The sequence below is a fragment of the Cyclopterus lumpus genome, chromosome 13 (genome assembly GCF_009769545.1).
Source record: "Cyclopterus lumpus isolate fCycLum1 chromosome 13, fCycLum1.pri, whole genome shotgun sequence".
Lineage (NCBI taxonomy): Eukaryota > Metazoa > Chordata > Actinopteri > Perciformes > Cyclopteridae > Cyclopterus > Cyclopterus lumpus.
The window spans coordinates 18,652,760-18,676,819 of record NC_046978.1 but is presented as its reverse complement, the minus strand read 5'-3'; the positions used below and the strand labels follow the sequence as shown (position 1 = coordinate 18,676,819).

Sequence of the window (24,060 nt, the reverse complement as noted above, 5' to 3'; positions counted from 1 at the left end):
GCTTCAGGTTTAGCTAAAGAGCCGGATATCTCCCCGAGGAGCTGGTGGAGACCAAACACGGAGCTGGAAGGGAGTAAATGTGCCACGCGTGCCCCAAAACGTCTCTTATTGCAGAGTTTCTGGTGCGGTTGCAGCTCCCTCTCACATTTGAAGGTCAATATTGATGACGCAACCAACCAGGAGCTGATATTTAGTTTTCCTTTCTTGGTGTTGAGTCGACCTTTTTAAAATGTTTTAATGTAACGGATCGCTCAGACCTTTTTTCTTCCAGAGTTGGAGTTTGTTGTTGTGTATTTAAAAGCCAGTGTGTGGAGGTCTTATGGAGGGGGGGGGGGGGCTGAGGTACGGTAGTGTGTGTGTGTGTGTGTGTGTGTGTGTGTGTGTGTGTGTTAAGCCTTCTAGATAGATTTGGCTTTCGAAGATCAGAATAAAAGAGTTCAGGAGGGTGAGAACACATTCTGCATTCAGTGTGTGTGTGTGTGTGTTTGTGTGTGTGTGTGTGTGTGTGTGTCACATCTCATCCGACACTGTCTCGCGCGGCTTTATTCCCCCCCCCCCCCCCCCCCCCCCCGTGGAGGGAATACCCAACGAGTGTGAAACTGCTCTCAGAATATCAACCGATGCATCTCTTCTCCGCCGACATCTGTTGTTGTTGTTGTTGTTGTTGTTGTTTTTCCTAACTGGACGGAGATCCCAAGGCGGCAAGGAGAAATATAATTCTCCAATGATGACGGACACTAATTGATTTCTTTTGAAATTTAAAGTCTGTAATCTCTCGTAATTGTCAGTTTGTACGCGGGATGATTGATTTTTTTTTTTCTTCTTTTTCTTCTCCTTTTGTTCAACTAAAACTATTTAATCGTTAATTTAGGAAAACAATCGGCAGAATCATTGAGGAAAGAAATAATCGTGAGGTTTTTTTTTTAATCAACACTTTCTGCTAATTGACTCTTGCTTATGTAATGAAACTGAGTTATTATAAATATTGAATATAGCTGATTTATGAGTGGAGATGAGACATGTTTAATTAGAACTTCGTCTGCTTCATAATGGGATCGTCGTCGACCTGGACGCTAATCAAAGAAACATTGCATTTATTTATTTTTGCAAGACTGATACAAGATGTAATTTATATTTAGAGATTTAATATATATTTATAATTATATTATATTTATTTTATATTTTATATATAGTTATAATTATATTTATTTTATATATAGTTATAATTATGTTTATTTTATATATAGTTATAATTATATTTATTTTATATATAGTTATAATAATATTTATTTTATATATATATAGTTATAATTATGTTTATTTTATATATAGTTATATTTATGTTTATTTTATATATAGTTATAATTATATTTATTTTATATATAGTTATAATATTTATTTTATACATAGTTATAATATTTATTTTATATATATTTACATAAAAAAAAAAAAAAAAAAAAAAATATATATATATATATATATATAACGTATTTAAAATATATATTTATTTATCATGGAGCTGCTCTTCCCTCGACACCTACAGTGAAGTCATTCTCCCCCCCGCCCCCCAATGTTCTTCAAGGGAAACAGGGACACCGGCAGGAGGGCTGGCGCCCCTCTGAGGGTGCGTGGGACACCCAGCTGGCGGTGTTGCGTTGCGGGCGCGTCGTCCATGTGGCGTCCTCTCCCCGCCGGTTTTCACACGGGAGAGAGAGAGAGGGGGAGAGAGGGAGGGAGAGAGGGAGAGAGAGAGGGCAGAATGAGGCCTTTGTGCCGGCTCTCTGACTCTCAGCACCACCTGATGCCACCTCAGGGGCAGGTAAACAAAGGGTGGTGTGACTGGGTGGGGTGGGGGGGGGGGCACAGGTGGGTGTTGGGACAGAAAAGAGGGGAGACGGATGACGACGTGCACGAAAAGTTACGTGGAGAATAAATCGGCGTCCCCCTGGAGACGCCGCGTGATTTTATTTGTGGTTATAAAATAAAAATTAAATTGTAGGTTCTCGAATGTGAGAATACGTTGCGCAATATTATACTAAAGGGAATTAAATATATTAGGCGTTTAGTTGGTTTCTTCTCTTTTGTTGTTGTTGTTGACTAAACTATGAATAATAATTAAAGTAAAAAAATCCTTGTGTGTCTGATGTCATGTTGACGAATAATAATAATAATGTCGAGTAATAAATATAAATAATAAAAAGAGAGGACTCGTCATGTCCTCCCGACTCGGCACTTCTTGTTCCTCTTTCTGTTCTGGAGCAGAAAATATCACTCTGTTTTATTTTTACCGCAAGTGGGTGTTTAAAAAAAGCACACAGCCAGTCGTGTGTGTGTGTAAGTGTGTGTGCGTGTGTGTGTGTGTGTGTGTGTGTGTGTAAGTGTAAGAGGAGGAGGATTGTTTGTCGGACTGCAGATGTTTTTTGTTTGGTTTGCTGTTGCTTTGTGCGTCTGTATCAAAATAACTCCCCTGTAGGCATTTAGGTGTGTGTGTGTGTGTGTGTGTGTGTGTGTGTGACTCTGTGTGTGTGTGTGTGTGTGTATTACTTGTAAATTGTCGACCAGGCATTTGAAACCCTGGGTGAGTTTGAGGCGCTGCGTATTTCTTTCTCCTTCGTTCCACTACATTCATATTAAAGCTGAATCGATGGACACACACACACACACACACACACACACATTCACCCCCTCCTGTCCACACTCAGAAGTGTGTGGGTGTGCGCACTGGCGTATCCTCCCACACACACACACACACACACTCGCGCACACTTTCATCAATCTCTCTCTAATAAGTTGGCCCAAGCCTCAGCAACTCTGGGGGGGGGGGGGGGGGGGGCTGTTGGGGTGCAGCCCCCATAAAGTGCTGCGGAACGACATGTTCTGGTGCACTGCACTGGGATCAGGCATGTGAGGGCTGTGACTGACACACACACACACACACACACACACACTGACCGCTGCGTGGGATCCACACACACACACACACACACACAGGGATGCAGCAACCCGTCTGAATCATTGTCTGACTTTGCGCTGCTGCAGTTTTAACACAACTTTGAAAACGCACAAGCTGTGATAACACACACACACACACACACAGTCTGACCTCACACAACCTGGGAAGCACCTTTTCTGATGATGCAGTGTCTCTGTGATCAATGTAACACACACACACACACACACACACTGATATGAATGTGGACATTGGTCCGGATTGTGCATCGACTGATAATATGAATCGATATTTAAAATGACCTCTAAAGTCCTCAAGTTACGTGACTTTAACCGCGGTCTCCTGGGTGACGGTCTCCTGGGTGACTGTCTCCTGGGTGACTGTCTCCTGGGTGACTGTCTCCTGGGTGACGGTCTCCTGGGTGACGGTCTCCATCTATTATTTAATATCTCACTCCTCAAATGTTGTACATCTGGTTCTGTTATTGTCACACAACACGTTAAAACCAGAAAGTTAATTTACAACCCTCGCTACTCACTCACTTGGCCAACGTGTGTGTGTTTTCAGACTGTGTGTGTGTGTGTGTGTGTGTGTGTGTGTGTGTGTGTGTGTGTTTTGTTGGTGGCAGTTGTTTGTGCTTGTCATTGATCACCTCCTGTACCTGTTAGCACAAGATAACTCCACTAAGCCAGTGTACAAGATCCCCACTGAACACACACACACACACACACACACGGTAACAACAGTTAATTCATTACATATTCTGTTGCTGCCCACAATGAATCATTTTAGTATAATATTACGTATGCATGCGGCTGCACCATCGAAACCGCCTGGAACCGCTTTCCTATACGCCGCAAGAAACACACACAGCCACACACACACACAGCCACACACACACCGGTGTATCAGCAACAATCAGTAACTAAGGCTTGTGTGATAAGCAGAATCAAAGACGATTGATTAAATTAAGTGTGTGTGTGTGTGTGTGTCTCTATTACCAGTGACACCCGCTTGCTCTAAGATGGATGGGCACCATTAACCTCACATTCATTATAACACACACCCTCCCTCTATTTCTTCTTGAAAGGTGTTGAACAGGAGTTTCTCTCTGCAGGTGAACCCGTATGACACAGACCACGAAGCGGGGTACGCTTCAGGGCGGAGCTACAAAGTGATTGACAGGTCTCTCTACCAGATACGTGTACGGCTTTAGCGGTCGTCGCCTTGTTTTGACGAACGCACGTCGTGATTTTTCTTAACGTCGGTTCTGGTTTCTTGGCGTTTTCATTCGGCACTCGTGGGAACGGGTCGTTCCTGCTCGGCTTCCCCTCAGTGGAGCCCCAGGTGGTCTCGCGGAGCCTCGGCTCCTCGTTACCTGCATGCATGTCAAGGAACAAAAAGACCTCATGTAACACCGTGGTATGTACAGTTATTGCTCAACAGCAGTCACGTAACGAGATAACTTCGGTTTACAGTAGACCCGCCGTCTTTTCCACCTTGAGACTTTCATTAAGGACTGAGCTCGGGGGCGGGGCGGGGGGGGGGGGGGGTGTTCTCCTGGATCACTGGACGAGCAGGGGGGATTTTAACGGGGATCTCCGTATGTGTTTTTCTGCAAGTGTGTGTGTGTGTGTGTGTGTGTCTCCCAGTAAAAGCAGCAGGAGAAGAAGGTACCCGGGGTCCCACCGAGTCGGTCCTGGACCAACGGGGATCTCACCGGGCCCTGAAAAACATAATGTATTCTGTAGATGAGACCCACGAGTGGTTTCTATACGTCAACACAGGAATTTGAACCATTCGTCCGCTGCAAGAGTTGTTGAATTCCAGTCTGAAATATCTAACGTCCCCTGAGGGTGATCCCCCAGACGTTAAGGTCCCCTGAGGGTGATCCCCGAGACATTCCCACTATATTGCCACCAGCAGGTTTATGTTTAATTTAAGGAAAATGTGGAGATCCCCCGACTGAAACATCTCATCATCTAAAAGGTAGATTGGTACATAATTTGGTGGAGACATTCATGGTCCCCAGGACCACACATCTTTTGGTGATCCCCTGACCGTTCCTCTTGCGCCCATCAGCAAGCTGAAAATGTTGTTATGTTTTTTATTTAAGGAAATCTCACGGGAACCTTTTGGATGGTCACATTGAGGTCACGCAACAATCAACCCTTTTATCTCTAGGTTTGCTCATTGAGCATTAACAATGCGGAGGTATTAGATAGATAAGTACTTTATTGATCCCCTAAGGGAAATTCAGGTATTAAGTACGGTATGAAACACCTCCAAGAAGTACCACCAAAAGGTATAGGTATGAAGTACCTCCAAAAGGTATGAAACACCTCCAAGAAGTACCTCCAAAAGGTATGAAACACCTCCAAGAAGTTCCTCCAAAAGGTATGAAACACCTCCAAGAAGTACCTCCAAAAGGTATGAAGCACCTCCAAGAAGTACCTCCAAAAGGTATAGGTATGAAGTACCTCCAAAAGGTATGAAACACCTCCAAGAAGTACCTCCAAAAGGTATGAAACACCTCCATGAAGTACCTCCAAAAGGTATGAAGCACCTCCAAGAAGTACCTCCGAAAGGTATGAAACACCTCCAAGAAGTACCACCAAAAGGTATAGGTATGAAGTACCTCCAAAAGGTATGAAACACCTCCAAGAAGTACCTCCAAAAGGTATGAAACACCTCCAAGAAGTTCCTCCAAAAGGTATGAAACACCTCCAAGAAGTTCCTCCAAAAGGTATGAAACACCTCCAAGAAGTACCTCCAAAAGGTATGAAGCACCTCCAAGAAGTACCTCCAAAAGGTATAGGTATGAAGTACCTCCAAAAGGTATGAAACACCTCCAAGAAGTACCTACAAAAGGTATGAAACGCCTCCAAGAAGTACCACCAAAAGGTATAGGTATAAAGTACCTCCAAAAGGTATGAAACACCTCCAAGAAGTACCTCCAAAAGGTATGAAACACCTCCAAGAAGTACCTCCAAAAGGTATGAAACACCTCCAAGAAGTTCCTCCAAAAGGTATGAAACACCTCCAAGAAGTACCTCCAAAAGGTATGAAGCACCTCCAAGAAGTACCTCCAAAAGGTATAGGTATGAAGTACCTCCAAAAGGTATGAAACACCTCCAAGAAGTACCTCCAAAAGGTATGAAACACCTCCATGAAGTACCTCCAAAAGGTATGAAGCACCTCCAAGAAGTACCTCCGAAAGGTATGAAACACCTCCAAGAAGTACCACCAAAAGGTATAGGTATGAAGTACCTCCAAAAGGTATGAAACACCTCCAAGAAGTACCTCCAAAAGGTATGAAACACCTCCAAGAAGTTCCTCCAAAAGGTATGAAACACCTCCAAGAAGTTCCTCCAAAAGGTATGAAACACCTCCAAGAAGTACCTCCAAAAGGTATGAAGCACCTCCAAGAAGTACCTCCAAAAGGTATAGGTATGAAGTACCTCCAAAAGGTATGAAACACCTCCAAGAAGTACCTACAAAAGGTATGAAACGCCTCCAAGAAGTACCACCAAAAGGTATAGGTATAAAGTACCTCCAAAAGGTATGAAACACCTCCAAGAAGTACCTCCAAAAGGTATGAAACACCTCCAAGAAGTACCTCCAAAAGGTATGAAGCACCTCCAAGAAGTACCTCCAAAAGGTATAGGTATGAAGTACCTCCAAAAGGTATGAAGCACCTCCTAGAAGTACCTCCAAAAGGTATAGGTATGAAGTACCTCCAAAAGGTATGAAACACCTCCAAGAAGTACCTCCAAAAGGTATAGGTATGAAGTACCTCCAAAAGGTATGAAGCACCTCCAAGAAGTACCTCCAAAAGGTATGAAACACCTCCAAGAAGTACCTCCAAAAGGTATGAAGTACCTCCAAAAGGTATGAAACACCTCCAAGAAGTACCTCCAAAAGGTATGAAGCACCTCCAAGAAGTACCTCCAAAAGGTATGAAGCACCTCCTAGAAGTACCTCCAAAAGGTATGAAGCACCTCCAAGAAGTACCTCCAAAAGGTATGAAGCACCTCCTAGAAGTACCTCCAAAAGGTATAGGTATAAAGTACCTCCAAAAGGTATGAAACACCTCCAAAAGGTATGAAGCACCTCCAAGAAGTACCTCCAAAAGGTATGAAACACCTCCAAGAAGTACCTCCAAAAGGTATAGGTATGAAGTACCTCCAAAAGGTATAGGTATGAAGTACCTCCAAAAGGTATGAAACACCTCCAAGAAGTACCTCCAAAAGGTATAGGTATGAAGTACCTCCAAAAGGTATAGGTATGAAGTACCTCCAAAAGGTGTATGAAGTACTGAGAAGTAGAGCTGTCAAAATCGGCCAAATTCTTTAACGATCTTTTCCCGAGGCCTAAACGAAGGTTTAGCAAAAGATCGTGAACTACGAAGTAGTTTTGTTTCCTATTTCCAAAATAATTTTCCTAAACCTAACTTAAGTGTTTTTTTTTTATTGCCTAAATCTGACGAGTTGCTCTCCCGTGAGCACGTTTACGTTTTATTTTGAAAAGACCGAATGAGGAGTTTACCTTCTCTAGCATCATAACGGACGTTTTGTACGAAGATCTGAGAAAGCTGAGCGACAGGAAGCGGCAGAAAGTCCTCTCTCTCTCTCTCTCTCTCTCTCTCTCTGGAGTGGAAATGCATCCCATAATATTGTTCTGAAGAAGAAGCTCCCCTGCACTTAGCAGCCGGTCATAGTGGATTAACCCGAGCGGAGCGTTTTCATTGTCACTCGTCCAAGTGCTTTAGCTCAGTGGTTCTCCCACCGGCTCCTGCAGCACAGATGCCAGATTAATATATGTAGATTGGTTTGGTTATGAAATAGAGATTAGATTGGCTTTTTGGATGTTACACAAACTCTCCTGGAGTGTAAGATCTGATCACACACACACACACACACACACACACACACACACACACACGCTTCGCTAAATGCTTCCTTTGTCCTCAGTGTAAATTTGAGCTAATCTCGTCTCCCGTGATGAAGCTGAGGAAGTTAATCCCTTAAAAAACGGCTCAAAGTCTTTTCTGCAAACATTAAAAAAAACTCCCCCGAGCCTCATTTGTGTACTTCAGTCTGTACTTCAGTGTGTACTTCAGTGTGTACTTCAGTGTGTACTTCAGTCTGTACTTCAGTGTGTACTTCAGTGTGTACTTCAGTGTGTACTTCAGTCTGTACTTCAGTGTGTACTTCAGTGTGTACTTCAGTATGTACTTCAGTGTGTACTTCAGTGTGTACTTCAGTCTGTACTTCAGTGTGTACTTCAGTGTGTACTTCAGTGTGTACTTCAGTCTGTACTTCAGTCTGTACTTCAGTGTGTACTTCAGTGTGTACTTCAGTCTGTACTTCAGTGTGTACTTCAGTGTGTACTTCAGTCTGTACTTCAGTGTGTACTTCAGTGTGTACTTCAGTATGTACTTCAGTGTGTACTTCAGTGTGTACTTCAGTGTGTACTTCAGTGTGTACTTCAGTGTGTACTTCAGTCTGTACTTCAGTGTGTACTTCAGTGTGTACTTCAGTCTGTACTTCAGTGTGTACTTCAGTGTGTACTTCAGTATGTACTTCAGTGTGTACTTCAGTGTGTACTTCAGTATGTACTTCAGTGTGTACTTCAGTGTGAGTTTACACAACGGCCATCTTCCTTTTTGAGGATGATTAGCTTCTTCTCTTCGTCCGCATCTTCTTCTTCTAACTTCTTTTCTCATCCCTCACCTTCTGCTTCTCCTCATCCCTTCTTCTTATTCGTCTTCTTATTCTCATCCTCCTTCCCCATCTACTCACTCTTCTTCTTCTTCTTCTTCTTCGGCTTTTCTCCTTCCTGTTCTTCCTCTCATACCTCTCCCTCTTCTCCTTCATCTCCCCATTTCCTCTTTTGCTTCTTCTCATTCATCTCCTCATCCTCACTCTTCTTCTTCTTCTTCTCATTCATCTCCTCATCCTCACTCTTCTTCTTCTTCTTCTTCTTCTTTATCCCTCCTCTTCATTTTCCTCCTCATCCTCCTCCCTCTACTCCTCATTCACTCCTCTTCTTCTACTCTTTATTTTCTTCATCCCATTATTCCTCTCAACCATCTTCTCATTCTTCTTCCTCTTCTTCCTCCTCCCGTGTTTCCTCGTCTTCATCCTCATTCCAGCTATTGTTGATATTAGATGCTTATTATCACAGAATAATCACCTGCATGAATATCAGCGCATTAAAGTGCCATTAAAGTAATTAGAACACCAGATTTCCTCACACACACACACACAGCAGCTGTAATAAGCAAAGTGAGAAGGCTCCTAATAACATTATTGGAGAGGTGTGTGTGTGTGTGTGTGTGTGTGTGTTGCAGCTGTTTGCTGACGGCTGCAGGTTTGTGTCTCTCACACACAGGTTGATTGGATATTGTCTCAGACAACCTTATTCCATTAGTGTGTGTGTGTGTGTGTGTGTGTGTGTGTGTGTGTGTGTGTGTGTGTGTGTGTGTCTCTGACCTTCTCATGAGCTCTTTGGTTTTGTTTTCTTTGTCTCTTTCACACACAGAGGAGGTCTGTTTATGTTATGACTCTCATATTTCTCTCCCTCTCTCACTCGTTCTTTCACATCTCGTCTTCTTCCTCAACTCGTCTTCTCTCTCCGTGTTTGTGCGCCTTACAGTCGTTGACCTCGTCACTTTCTCAGGCCGCTTATTGTCACAGCTGTGTTTTCAGTGTGTGTGTGTGAGCGGTGCAGGGCAGTGCCACGGGACACGTGTGTGTGAGAGACACAGGAGAGAGAGAGAGACAATGGGAGTCATTGTGCACAAATGCCCTCCTCTCCTTCCCTCATTACCTCCTTTCCTCCTCTCCTTCTCTCCTTTCCTTTCCTTTCCTTTCCTTTCCTTTCCTTCTCTCCTCCCCTCCTCTCCTTTCCTTCCTCTCCTCTACATCCACTCCTTTCCTTCCCTCCTCTCCTCGCCTCTCCTTTCCTTTCCTTCCCTCCTCTCCTTTCCTTCCTCTCCTCTACATCCACTCCTTTCCTCCCCTCCTCTCCTCTCCTCTCCTTTCCTCTCCTCCTCCCCTCCTCTCCTCCCCCTCTTCCCTCCTCTCCTCTCCTTCCCTCCTTTCCTCCTCTCCTCTCCTTCCCTCCTCCTCTCCTCCTCCTCTCCTCTCCTCTCCTCTCCTCTCCTCTCCTCTCCTCTCCTCTCCTCTCCTCTCCTCTCCTTCCCTCCTCTCCTCTCCTCTCTCCTTCCCTCCTCTCTTCCCTCCTCTCCTCTCTCCTTCCCTCCTCTCTTCCCTCCTCTCCTCTCCCCTCTCCTTCCCTCATCTCCTCTCCTCTCTCCTTCCCTCCTTCCCTCCTTCCCTCCTCTCCTCCCCCTCTTCTCTCCTCTCCTTCCCTGCTCTCCTCACCGGGTGTCAGTGTAGTTAACTGTCTCCTCTGTTCATCCGAGACTCACGAACACGAGACGTAAGCGAAGTCGTCTCAACGTCGTGGACGGCTCGGACACATCCGGGACGTTCACCCAGGAGACGGTCGTTCGATTCCCGTGCGTGAAAGTAATGCATCTTTACGTCACGTGTGCATCGCGGTCGGAGGAAACCCCGATACGAGGAGTCAGGAGAGAGAATGCAGCTTTAACACATGAAGCATAGACTTCTATACAACCAGAGGAGTCGCCCCCTGGTGGTCAGGAGAGAGAATGCAGCTTTACAACATGAAGCATAGACTTCTATACAACCAGAGGAGTCGCCCCCTGGTGGTCAGGAGAGAGAATGCAGCTTTACAACATGAAGCATAGACTTATTTTTAGGTTTAAAAACCCTGGAAGGACTGTGAATAGTTTGGAGTGAGACTTGCCAGCAGAGCTGAATGTGCCCGAGTAAATATGGGTTTTCTTAATGAGGCAACAGGAGAGGGAACCTACACACACACACACACACACGGTCCACAGGTGAATATCAGAGCTCAGCTCTGTGGCCTTTCTTGTGGTCAAGACGTGGCACTAATACCGATGTGCAGCTGCCAGCCATTGGAACTGATTACTGGAGAGAGCGAGGGAGAGAGAGAGACTATCACTGCAGCCCGGCATCAGTGCTCGACTGTCTGCACGCAACTGATACAGGGAGGAGGTGGAGGGAGGAGAAGCTTTCTAGGCTCGGTTTGTCCCTCTGAGAGATCGCAGCCTGTTGGACTGAATAATCATATTCAAATGAACAAGTTTATTGCAACGAGCCGGAGTGGAAGTGTGAGATCTAAAAAAGAGGTGTGTGTGTGTGTGTGTGTGTGTGTGTGTGTGTGTCCTATGGCTCTCACTCTTGACAGGTGTGATCATTAATCACCAGCCGTTTGTCTCTCTCTCTCGATTCCTCAGCTCAAATCTAAATTCGGCTCACATTGTGGGATGGATTCTGTACATCGTGCCAAATGCCCCAACTCTCTCCCGTTAACCCGTTCTTTTTGCGTCCTGTCCGTCACGGATACGCTGCCTTCTTTCTTCTTCTTCTTCTTCTCCGACTCCTCCCGCGGCTTCTTCCTGTTCCTCTAACCCGTCCTCCCTCCACTCTTTCTTTCCGAGCGTTTGTCCACTCTGGGTCAGAGAGAGAGAGAGAGAGAGAGAGAGAGGCCCGGAGGGTTGGCATGGCAGCCTGGCACAAGCACACAAGACTCCCTATTAGCCCCCCCCCCCCCAACCCCCCCGGTATGCCCCGCAGGAAGATTGCGAAACCTTTATTTACTGTACATCCTTCCACAGCTCAAAGAAACTTTTATGAGGTGATTAACTCCAAATTATAGCCGAGTGCAAGAGTGACATTTAAAGGGAAAGTTTAAACATTCTGACTACAGGAGTTGGGTAGTACTTCTGTATGTGTGGGAAGAAAAGTCTGCATTCTCTCTCCTGACCACCAGGCGGCGACTCCTCTGGTTGTATAGAAGTCCATGCTTCATGTGTTAAAGCTGCATTCTCTCTCCTGACCACCAGGGGGCGACTCCTCTGGTTGTATAGAAGTCTATGCTTCATGTGTTAAAGGTGCATTCTCTCTCCTGACCACCAGGGGGCGACTCCTCTGGTTGTATAGAAGTCTATGCTTCATGTGTTAAAGCTGCATTCTCTCTCCTGACCACCAGGGGGCGACCCCTCTGGTTGTATAGAAGTCTATGCTTCATGTGTTAAAGCTGCATTGTCTCTCCTGACCACCAGGGGGGCGACTCCTCTGGTTGTATAGAAGTCTATGCTTCATGTGTTAAAGCTGCATTCTCTCTCCTGACCACCAGGGGGCGACTCCTCTGGTTGTATAGAAGTCTATGCTTCATGTGTTAAAGCTGCATTCTCTCTACTGACCACCAGGGGGCGACTCCTCTGGTTGTATAGAAGTCTATGCTTCATGTGTTAAAGCTGCATTCTCTCTACTGACCACCTGCAGTGTTCTGTGAACCCAAAAAACTCTTTGGACTTTTGGCCTCGTTTGGGTGAAAAAGTCTTCCCACCGTCAAATTTCTTCTTCCTCTTCTTCCTCTTCCTCCTCTTCCTCACCCGTCCTCCCTTCAGTTCCTCACATAGGCACCTCCTTTTGGATTCATTGCACAATGATTCTTTCCAGGTCTCTCTTCTTCCTTCCTTCCCACAGTGTGCTGACACACACACACACACACACACACACACACACACACACACACACACACACACACACACACACACACACACACACACACACACACACACACACACACAAGCCCTTGTCTTTTCCCAGGGGCCCCACATTACCTTTGTACTACTGTATCCCTTTAGTAGTTTCTGTGTGTGTGTTTTTTGTGTCATTAGTAGCAATAAAGTGAAATTGAAAGTAATTTTCCTCACAAAACCATATATATATATAAATATATATATATATATATATATATATATATATATATATAATGCAACAGCACTCTTCATAAAGCACTTTAAACTATAATATTCAGTCATGTCCATATATATCGTGCAACAAGTCGTTTACAGATGTGTTTATTTTTTAGAAACATGAGAACTATTGATCGTGTCCATATATTGTACGATAAGTACAAATGATCAAAATCTGGTTCATATATCCTGCAAAAATATATCGTTAACATAAAAATGATCGAGATCGTGTCTAGATTACGTACAATAAATTCTTAACAAAAAACGTATAATGCTTTTTAAACTTGCTCATGGGTGCGTCGAACGAGGGAATGTGCATCTGTCTGCTGGTTCACTCATTAACCACTGAGTGGCTGAACCAGTGGATGGTGGTGGGGGGGTGTGGCTTCAGCCGAGCTCCGTGATTGGCTCCCGGAGACAGTCGGGACCTTTTTTAAAAAAAAAATAAATAATAATAATTGTTTATAGTCTTCCTCCGTCCTCCATTCCCTTCGCTCGTTTTTTCCTATCAATAAAACACGACTTCCTTCTTTTTTTTTTGTCATCCTTGTAGCGAGCTCAGAATTTGGAAAACAGTTTGTGTGTGTGTGTGTGTGCGTGTGTGTGTGTGTGTTTTGAGAATATTCTATTGTGAAACTTTCACAAAGGCATGGCGGGCGAAGTTAGAACACAAGGTCGTCCCCAAAAAAATCCGAGAGCTTCGTTTTCAGTCACTTTTAAAAAAAAAATTTTTACGATGTCAGAAATGTAAAAGAGAGACGGGGACTCGTGGATCTAGATATGATCTCCTCTTCGACTAGATATCCAGTCGCTATCTCAAACTGGTGATAAGTCCTTCAGCAACGAACGGGTCAAGGACACAAGCTGATGACTTATCTCCCACCTTTTATCTCGCCTGGTATTAGAGGGTGATTGAACGAGGTCACTCGACATCTGAAGCGTATTTATGGTATTTACTGCCGCTTGTTAATGTCAGATGTGTCGGTTAGTCATTGGCCCGTTGGCGCTTCCTTCCATGTTGCCCCCCCCCCCCCCCCCCCCCCCCCCCCCCCCCACCCTCGCCTCTTTGCCCCGGCGGTCCGGGTTCGACCCCCGTTCATCTGGGATCAATTAACCCAGCGCCCTGTTTCTGGCCGCGCTCGACATAATGATAGGCCTTCCAACCCGGCGAGGCCTTTTTTGTTTCCGGATGTTTCTTGTTTTTGTTTTTCTCCCTCTGCTCGGTGGCGAGTGGGGATCGTCATCATCCGAGGAGGTTATTTCTGCCCCCTTTTTATTCGGGTCCTCCTCACTCAATTAAAACTTTGGGTTAGGCGATCACGAATGCGGCCGAGAATGCCACGCAGAGAGAGGCATCTTGGGTAAAAAAAAAAAAAAAAAAAAAAAACGTCAGTTGGCCGTTTTGATGTTAGAAAAAAACCCAAATCGCTCCCCAAAAATGTTTCCCGTTCCTGTTTCCCACAGTGTTGTTTCCCACAGTGGACCACATCGACGTGGATTCTTGGAGGTCTTTTTTTGAGGCTCGTCCGTCATTGAAGCCGTTAGCGTGGAACCGGATCCATCCGGTGTTTAGGTTCTCTTCTAAGCTTCTTTCATCTCGCTTGTGGATTCTTTTAAAGTCTGGTCCAACTGTGTTGTGGTCTACGGGGAACCCGGAGACCGGCACACCTGCTTTGTGTGGAGCTAGTCTCCTTTTTTAAAGTACGGCTAAACGTGGCACAGAGAACACGAATGACGGAGCAAAATCCAATCGCCAAAGGACTTCATGCGAAGAACGGTGGAGGTTTCATCTCGGAAGATGATTTCATGCAGAAGGGAATGTCACAAAATGGGGAGAAAGGGTTCAGTGAGAACCGGAATTACTGAGCACAGATCCATAATATCTAAATCATATCCAGTACTGCCGAGGAATGGCAGATGCTGACTCCGGGATCTCAACTCTTAACACCCCCCCAATCCTGCTTTGCCCTTTTGCCCCCTTACCGGAAAAGTCCATCATCTCTTCCCGGTTCAGTTAAGCCTATTTCAGATCGCAGATCCTCCGATAAGCCCGAGTCGGGCAGCCTCCCCACAGCGGGAGTCTGTACCCATCGTGGTGAGGGGTGAGCTGGGGGGGTGGGGTGGGTTGGGGGGTTCAAGCGCTCGTCTCAGAACCGCCACCTTTTTTTCTTTTGTCACAAAGACGGACAAGAACGTACAATTCTGATATGCAGAAGTCGACATGTTCCCAGTAGAAAACAAAGTATTTTCCAAGTGTTCTGGCCGACTTGTGAAAGGCAGATAGATGCTCACTCGCTTTATCTTAAACACTCGCCCCGACCACGTTGCAGTAATCACAAGCAAACTCTCAAGCTCACATGAGGCGTGCGACGCATCGGTTGTTGACTGTAAAGACTCTGGCAAACCTATAAATAAACAAGACCGCGTGAAGTGTAGGCCACGTGAGGTCGAGGGGTCGGAGGATGACCTTCCTCAGTCGCTCGCGGTGATGCATTCAATGAGACGCACAGAAAGAGACGGAAGTAGTTGCTTGAAGAATGAGGGGGGGGGGGGGGGGGGGTGGAGAGCTTAAAAAGAGACGTTCAAGGCCAATGAAAATAAACATCCCACGTCGACGGCATCCTCCGCTGTGTCTCGCTTGCGCCATTTTTTGTTTTGTTGCTTCTTTGCATCAAGACGAGCGTTGTTTTCCTCCCTCTTTTCATTTCCATCAACCAGCTTCTTGAAGTCCTTCATGATGTTTCTTTATCATGTGGGCACACATCCATGCTCCAGCTGTACAAACTGTTGGCTTGGTCCTGGGTGTCCAACGCGCAGGAAACAAAGTGCTGTAAAAATCCCAAATGAAACCCGAATAACATCCGCATATTCCACCTATGCGTTCAGGCTTGATTCTGAATATCCAAAGGCAATATGAGCCATGTGAATGATGGGGGGGGAATATGAGTTATGTTACCATTTTAGTAAAGTAAACATTGTCAGAGCTGAAACCAGTGACTGCTGTTATTGACCCCCCAGTGTCGCAGTCGGCGAAGCTTCAGGAACGCCGAGCGTGTTTGACGAGTTGCGTCGCACATAAAAACATAAAAACATGAAAACGACAGCGGTCGACCGTCCGGCTGCAACGAGGCCGTCAGACGCTTTGGTTTGAACCCTTCTGTTGAATTCTTACCTGCCCTTTTTTTTATTCTGCTGTCTTGGACTGACGGTCGTACGATTTTAAAATCCTGCACCGCCGCCAGTCAACCTGCTGTGAACGTTGACCCCAATAAAACAACAGTGAACTACAGAGATTTATGGTCTGCACAAACTTGTGTGTGTAGGTGTTGTGCTAAAAATAGCCAGCAGTCCTGTTTGTGTGCACGGCAGACGGTGTTTACATAACTGGCGGTTTAAGCCCAACTCTTTCATCCATAGAAGCCACGTTCCAAGTGACTCGGTGAATCTGGGCCAAATGGTCACATCGGAGACGCCGGTGTACCTTTTTTTTGTTGTTGCTTTGTTGTGTAAACACAACTGTGCCGGGCTTTAAGTATAAAGGACAGCACCATTGTTGTGACATCACCGTGCATTACAAGGTCATGGAGGTCCAGAGGCTCTGTTTGCACCATGCAGCTTAGCGTTGATTTCCTCAGCTATTTTTAAAACGTAGTCCACAAACCACCGGGTGACGTCACGGCGGCCACGCCCACTTCTTAAAATACTGTCCATGGTGAAAAGTCATTAAAGATTAAAACAAATCATTAATGTGTGTTTTGAAGAACAATGTTTCCGTTCTGAGTGAGATTTGTTGACTGTTTTGGTCCAACGAGCTAATTGTGAGTGACATATGAAGTGTTTTGGTGGTTTCCTTCAGTCTAACTGTTGGGAGGAAGACGCTGTTGGGAGGAAGGATTTGAAAGTACAGATGCAGCTGATACCGTTACTGCAACAATACTACAGAAATACTGCAACAATAATGCAACAATACTGCAACAATAATGTAACAATAATGCAACAATACTGCAACAATAATGTAACAATACTGCAACAATACTGCAACAATAATGTAACAATACTACAACAATACTGCAACAATAATGTAACAATACTGCAACAATAATGTAACAATACTACAACAATACTGCAACAATAATGTAACAATACTGCAACAATAATGTAACAATACTACAACAATACTGCAACAATAATGTAACAATACTGCAACAATAATGTAACAATACTACAACAATACTGCAACAATAATGTAACAATACTACAACAATACTGCAACAATAATGCAACAATACTACAACAAATGTTCATACTTTCTCTTTTTCTTCATTCTAATAAATAATAATAAAATGGTGTCTGCAGACAAGGGAGGTGCAGAACCGTCTGCTGTAAAGATCCTCATGAGTCTCCGTGATACTTGATTGTTTTTAACACTAAAGGCCAACCTGCACATCAGCAAACTCAAAATCTGCGTTTGCTGTGTCACTACGGGCAACCCAGAATTCAGTAGTGCCCCCCCTCCCCCCCAACCCTTTCCTGTCCACCACCCAGGAGCATCATGGGAACAGGGAGCCCGTGCCTGGGCAGCATACAACACTTCCTGTCTCATGTACTGCTGACTCGACGTCTTTCTGTGTGTGTTTAAGAATATGTATGTTTGTGTGAAAGGGGGTTGTTATGTCGGGGTCACAGTTAAGTCTATGAGTGTTTTTCTAATTTATTGTCTTGTGACGGCCAAAACTGGCAGACTCAGAGCTTCAAAAACGTCAGTCCACAAACGTGTGTGTGTGTGTGTGTGTGTGTGTGTGTGTGTGTGTGTGTGTGTGTGTGTGTGTGTGTGTGTGTGTGTGTGTGTGTGTGTGTGTGTGTGTGTGTGTGTGTGTGTGTGTGTGTGTGTGTGTGTGTGTGTGTGTGTGTGTGTGTGTGTGTGTGTGTGTGTGTGTGTGTGTGTGTGTGTGTGTGTGTGTGTGTGTGTGTGTGTGTGTGTGTGTGTGTGTGTGTGTGTGTGTGTGTGTGTGTGTGTGTGTGTGTGTGTGTGTGTGTGTGTGTGTGTGTGTGTGTGTGTGTGTGTGTGTGTGTGTGTGTGTGTGTGTGTGTGTGTGTGTGTGTGTGATCGAATACTCGCTCTAATGACCCCTCTCTGTCGCTTTCCCAGATGTATGGCCGCTACACCCAGGAGCTCGGGGTGTACGCCAAAGAGGAGGCGGCCCGGCTGAGGGACAGCGGGCCGAGGCGGTCGGTCAGCGAGCGGAGCCGGGCCCTGGACCTGCTGGAGTACGACAAGGGACGCTGTGCCAAGTGCCGCAGTAAGTCTCACCGCCACCACTCAACAGGTTCAAATGGATCCCCTTTGAATGGGAAACTCCTCCTCTGATCACCCTCATGTTTGGTCGGGGTGAATCCTGCACTGTGACCGGATGAGTCCTGGTCTGATGGTCTGGATGTCATCAGAAGACCTTCAGAAGGCTGGTGGACCCTCGGTCTGTTGAACAGAGGCATGCGACATCCAAACTGAGAGAAGCAGCACAAAGAGAGACCGATGCTGTCGGTGGACATGGTTCATACACTGTTATGATCCAGATCCTGGAATTCAGGACAAATGGCGTCGACGTGGAAATGCACGACTCAGATTATTGCTATTTAAAAAAATAATTGGCATATAGTACATGAATATATATATATATAAATATAAAATACATATGTAATTAATAACAGGAATTTATTTTGTGTTTTTTCTGGCTTTTTCATGAGCTTGTGTACAACGTTTGGATATTTAAGAACAGAATTTCTCAGAATGTGATTTAGCTCTACGATAGAATAATAAGAAAAATGCACAATACAAATACATTGTGTGTGTGTGTGTGTGTGGATAATCAGATTAGATTGTGCAGAGGACACACAACAGGATGAAACGGACTGTAAAACAACAACAAAAAGTAGATGATGTAATTTGTGTGTGTGTGTGTGTGTGTGTGTGTGTGTGTGTGTGTGTGTGTGTGTGTGTGTGTGTGTGTGTGTGTGTGTGTGTGTGTGTGTGTGTGTGTGTGTGTGTGTGTGTGTGTGTGTGTGTGTGTGTGTGTGTGTGTGTGTGTGTGTGTGTGTGTGTGTGTGTGTGTGTGTGTGTGTGTGTGTGTGTGTGTGTGTGTGTGTGTGTGTGTGTGTGTGTGTGTGTGTGTGTGTGTGTGTGTGTGTGTGTGTGTGTGTGTGTGTGTGTGTGTGTGTGTGTGTGTGTGTGTGTGTGTGTGTGTGTGTGTGTGTGTGTGTGTGTGTGTGTGTGTGTGTGTGTGTGTGTGTGTACATGCGTTGGGACCGGCTTCCTCATTTGGAGGTATGGAGATGGAAAGAAGTGAGTTTCTGCTGGAGGCTCGAGTTGCATTGTGGGTAACGTAGCCTCCAGGTTTAAAACTGTCCATCATTAGTGTGACAGCGTTGTAGGAGTGTAACGTTAAACATGTGCAGTACACAAAGAACACACACACAGAAAAGAACACACACATGAAATTAGCAGAACATACATCTCAAACTAAAAAGCACATTTGTATATTTTACTCAAATCCCTCTTTTTAAAAAGGTTGTGACTTCAGCACCTGGAGGTTGTTTTTAAAATACAATCAGAAGTTTGACCTTTTCATGTTACACAATATTCATCTAAAGACAAATAAAAGGACCAGACGGAGCTGCACGTTGTTGTAGAGAACACCTGTGAGTCGTATTTGCCTTCTGGGTAAACGTCTTGCTCACCTGAATCAAGTCACCTCTGAAGTGTTGTTGAGCACCCTGTGAGGCTGCCCGTTCTGTGTAAAGGGAGCGCCCTCTGCTGGTGAAAAGGGCTCATTGCAACCTGGCTACAATGGAGGCTTTAGTCCTAAATGCTGTGTGTGTGTGTGTGTGTGTGTGTGTGTGTCCTCCACTGTCATCTCAGTGATGAGCTCTGCTGTTGCTTCACTGGCAGCTGATGAGTCAGCTTCCCATGTTCCTCATCCTCCTCTTCCTCCTCTTCCATCTCCTCATCTTCCTCCTCTTCATCTTCCTCCTCCTCCTTCCCTCTTTGTGAGGATCAGGACACTAAAAACAACAGGAATTGATTTGTCCCTCAGCAGGTTTCAAGCAGATGAGGTTTACACTGCGGCCCCACACACACTTTTTATAGAAACACACACACACACACACACACACACACACACACCATTGTGTGGCGAAAAGGCGTAAAATTAGAGGCGACTGGCTGAAAATATATGTAAATACGAAGGGACACACACACACACACACACACACTCTTCTTCATTGCCGCTGAGGGTTATGACTGCAGCTGCTGCTCCTTTCCTCACTCACACACACACTCACACTCACACACACACACTCACACAGTCGTCGCCCGCGTAGATCGGCACAATTTCTCTTATTTACTCACCCTCGTACTGTTTTGTTGCTTGAATGTTATACTCTTGCACGCACGCACACACACACACACACACACACACACACATACTATAATGATGCTGAATCGTGCAGCCGGCAGCAGAATCTCCAGCCTGTCGTCGGCACACTCTGGCCCTGAAGGAGCTGTCATGCCTTCATCTCTGTGTGTGTGTGTCTGTGTGTGTGTGTGTGTGTGTGTGTGTGTGTGTGTGTGTGTCTGTCTGTGTGTGTCTTGATCATATGCCGGTACGACTCCTCCAACAGCTGCTCCAGGCGTTTTTATTTGTGCACAGGGAAATTTAATGACGTCTTTAACAACAGGTAGCGCTTCTGTTGTTGTTGTTGTTGTTATTGGCAGGCAGTGTTTCAGGTGGAACACGCTGCTGGCAGTTCACTGTACCGTGGAGCCTGCTAATATATATATATTCCTCTATATTAATGGTGATGTTTTGAGAGGTGCACAAATCAAGACGACAAGCACTGGTTTCAGAATCTTTTAGCGAAAGGTAAACTTAATTCCAGCAGAAAAGTCGCCGCACGAAAAACAAACAAACAAAAGTATCTTCAGTTTACTCCTGGTTCATTGTCTTCAACGTAATATACAAACTCTCTTTCTTCTCCTCCGCTCCTTTTGTTCTCCTTCACACCAGCTCCTCCTCCGGGGTAATCCTCCACCTCTCTTTCAGGCTGCCCTGGAATTGTAGTTTGTTAACAAGCGGCCATGATGGATTGTAGTTCGTTAACAAGCGGCCATGATGGATTGTAGTTCGTTAACAAGCGGCCATGATGGATTGTAGTTCGTTAACAAGCGGCCATGATGGATTGTAGTTTGTTAACAAGCGGCCATGATGGATTGTAGTTCGTTAACAAGCGGCCATGATGGATTGTAGTTTGTTAACAAGCGGCCATGATGGATTGTAGTTCGTTAACAAGCGGCCATGATGGATTGTAGTTCGTTAACAAGCAGCCATGATGGATTGTAGTTCATTAACAAGCGGCCATTATGGATTGTAGTTCGTTAACAAGCGGCCATGATGGATTGTAGTTCGTTAGGGCTGCACGGTGGTGTAGTGGCTAGCACTGTCGCCTCACAGCAAGAGGGCCGCGGGTTCGATTCCCGGTCGGAGCGGTCCTTCTGTGTGGAGTTTGCATGTTCTCCCCGTGGCAGCGTGGGTTCTCTCCGGGCTCTCCGGCTTCCTCCCACAGTCCAAAGGCATGCTGCAGGTTAATTGATCTCTAAATGTCCCATAGGTGTGAATGTGAGAGTGAATGGTTGTATGTCCCTACATGTGCCCTCGATGGACTGGCGGCCTGTCCAGGGTGTCCCCTGCCTTCGCCCTATGTCAGCTGGGATAGGCTCCAGTGCCCCCGCGACCCTAATGAGGATAAGCGGTATTGAAAATGGATGGATGGATGGATCCTCTCATGACATCACAATATATATTTATGTGTGTGTGTGTGTGTGTGTGTATATGTATGTATACCATCCCAATGATGTAGCATAAATGAGATAACAGCCTTGTAGCTGCATTAAAAAGCTCTTTCAACATCACACATTGTTATACACAGTAGCAACACTGGCCTTAACTTCCTGTTCCCTCATCCACCTCCAGAGGTCTCTCTGACGGGTCTACAGTGCTGGAGCCCATTATATAAAAAAACACCTTTTTTATGATTCATTATTCTTAATTTCTTAGCTTTAAACTGGTGACTTTTAGAGCTTCTCCCAAGCTATCCACTCCCCGTCCATCACTCCCCTACGAGGCAGCGCCCAGTCGTGCATCATCACCTTTGCCCTTTTCCCTTTGTGGAAAAGCTGAGTAGATCTTTTTATTTAATAGGAACTGTAGACTTGAGTTAGAATCACCTTTTAGGCCTGAATCACCATTTAAAAAACATACATTTATGGTGGTCGTGCCCGAGGTCGTTCCCTAAAGGTGCTTCGCCTGCAGTTTTCTACCTGCAGTTACTGTGTCAGCTGCTGCTCTTTTCTTCTGGGCTTCAAGAACATGACATCCCATAATTTATAGTGTTAATCAGAAAACAGTTTTAACTGAAATGTATTCTGAGTTTGGTTAAGAGGAGGCGGCAATCTCCAGTTCTGAAAAGCGGAAATGACTTAAAGCTGCATTCTCTGTCCTGACCACCAGGGGGCGACTCCTTTGGTTGTATAGAAGTCTATGCTTCATGTGTTAAAGCTGCATTCTCTCTCCTCACCACCAGGGGGCGACTCCTCTGGTTGTATAGAAGTCTATGCTTCATGTGTTAAAGCTGCATTCTCTCTCCTGACCACCAGGGGGCGACTCCTTTGGTTGTATAGAAGTCTATGCTTCATGTGTTAAAGCTGCATTCTCTCTCCTCACCACCAGGGGGCGACTCCTCTGGTTGTATAGAAGTCTATGCTTCATGTGTTAAAGCTGCATTCTCATATTTAAGTCAATAGAAAATGACTATTATTAATGGGCTCATAGAGAAAGACATCAACACATTTCTGCCGTGCAACTTTATGATGTTTTTTTTAGCATTTTCTCCGATCTTTTCTCAGAATTTTTGTGTTAAGTTTTGACCCTCATGCCTGTCGCTGTAAATTAAACCGTCTGAGTTATGCAATCGCTAACAAACTTGTAGACTGAAAACAGGACAACTCGAGCTAAAACTTTTGGGATTCACAGATTAAATATTTAACAATGTGTTTTCTACTTTTTGTAAACCCTTAATCTGCTAAAGTAACTACGACTGTCAGATAAATGTAATGAAGTAGAAAGTAGCATAGAATTCACATAATCAAATAGAGTAATGAAGCAAATTACTTAAATAAATGTAGAATAGTCACTTTCCAACGCTGCCTGTCTTTGGTACATTAAATCCTTTCTTATGTCCACTTTGTGTCCCGTTGGCGTAAAAGTTGTATCACATAATTGTCTATTTTGTTATCTCGTTTCTAGAGGAAACCATTTAGTGAATAAATATATATATATATATATATATATATATATATAAATAAAGACAAATCGATCATAACAAGTATTATAAGCGAGCAATAAAAAAAACAATAATAAAAAGATGGTGTAGAATCCACAATTAGTGATATTAAACCATACATACAGACAGAATAACAGGTTTTAAGGGGTTTTGCCTGTTGCGTCATCTGGCCAGCAGGGCGCAGCGTTGAGCTTTACAGCAGCAGCACCTTCGGGAGAAAGGACCTCATGAGGGAGCGTGATCCTCGTGGTCCCCTCTTTGTGTGTGTGTGTGTGTGTGTGTGTGTGTGTGTGTGTGTGTGTGTGTGTGTGTGTAATCTGCAGGCCGTCAGGGAGAATCTTCTCAGCCTCCGTCGGTTCACGATGCATCGATCAGACACAAATATATTCTTCCGTAATCTATTTTATTTATTTTTATATATTTTTTTGCCATTTCCCTTTCAATTTAAATTTTCCGCGGGTTCCGAGGTTGACTCCAAATATCGTTTTCCTTTTTTTGTGATTTTCGTTTCACTTGATAATCGCCGCGGGAAACAATTTAATTTTCCGGTTGGATGTTTATTATTTATTTATTTATTGTGAGTTTAGAAGAAAAAAAGCCACTGCGTCTGATTTTGAGAGCGACCCCGAACACGGTTAAAAAGGCAAGGATTACACTGTGTGTGTGTGTGTGTGTGTGTGCGTGTGTGTGTGTGTGTGTGGGGGGGGGCGTAACGAATTCTGTTAAAGGAGCTCAACCATGAGAATGGACATAAGAAATTCAACTGACAAGAGACACCTTCACACACACACACACAGTCACACACACACACACACAGTCTCACACACACACACAC

At 44.8% G+C, this 24,060-nt stretch overlaps 1 protein-coding gene across 1 annotated transcript in view; it reads left to right on the top strand.

Moving 5' to 3' along the window:
• Positions 1 to 24,060, top strand: part of LOC117741828 (chloride channel protein 2-like) — a 57,156-nt gene that overhangs the window by 10,467 nt on the left and 22,629 nt on the right. The window contains exon 2 of the mRNA XM_034549059.1: positions 17,980 to 18,130. Coding sequence (XP_034404950.1) covers positions 17,980 to 18,130 — 151 coding nt within the window. The remainder of the gene's footprint in view (positions 1 to 17,979; positions 18,131 to 24,060) is intronic.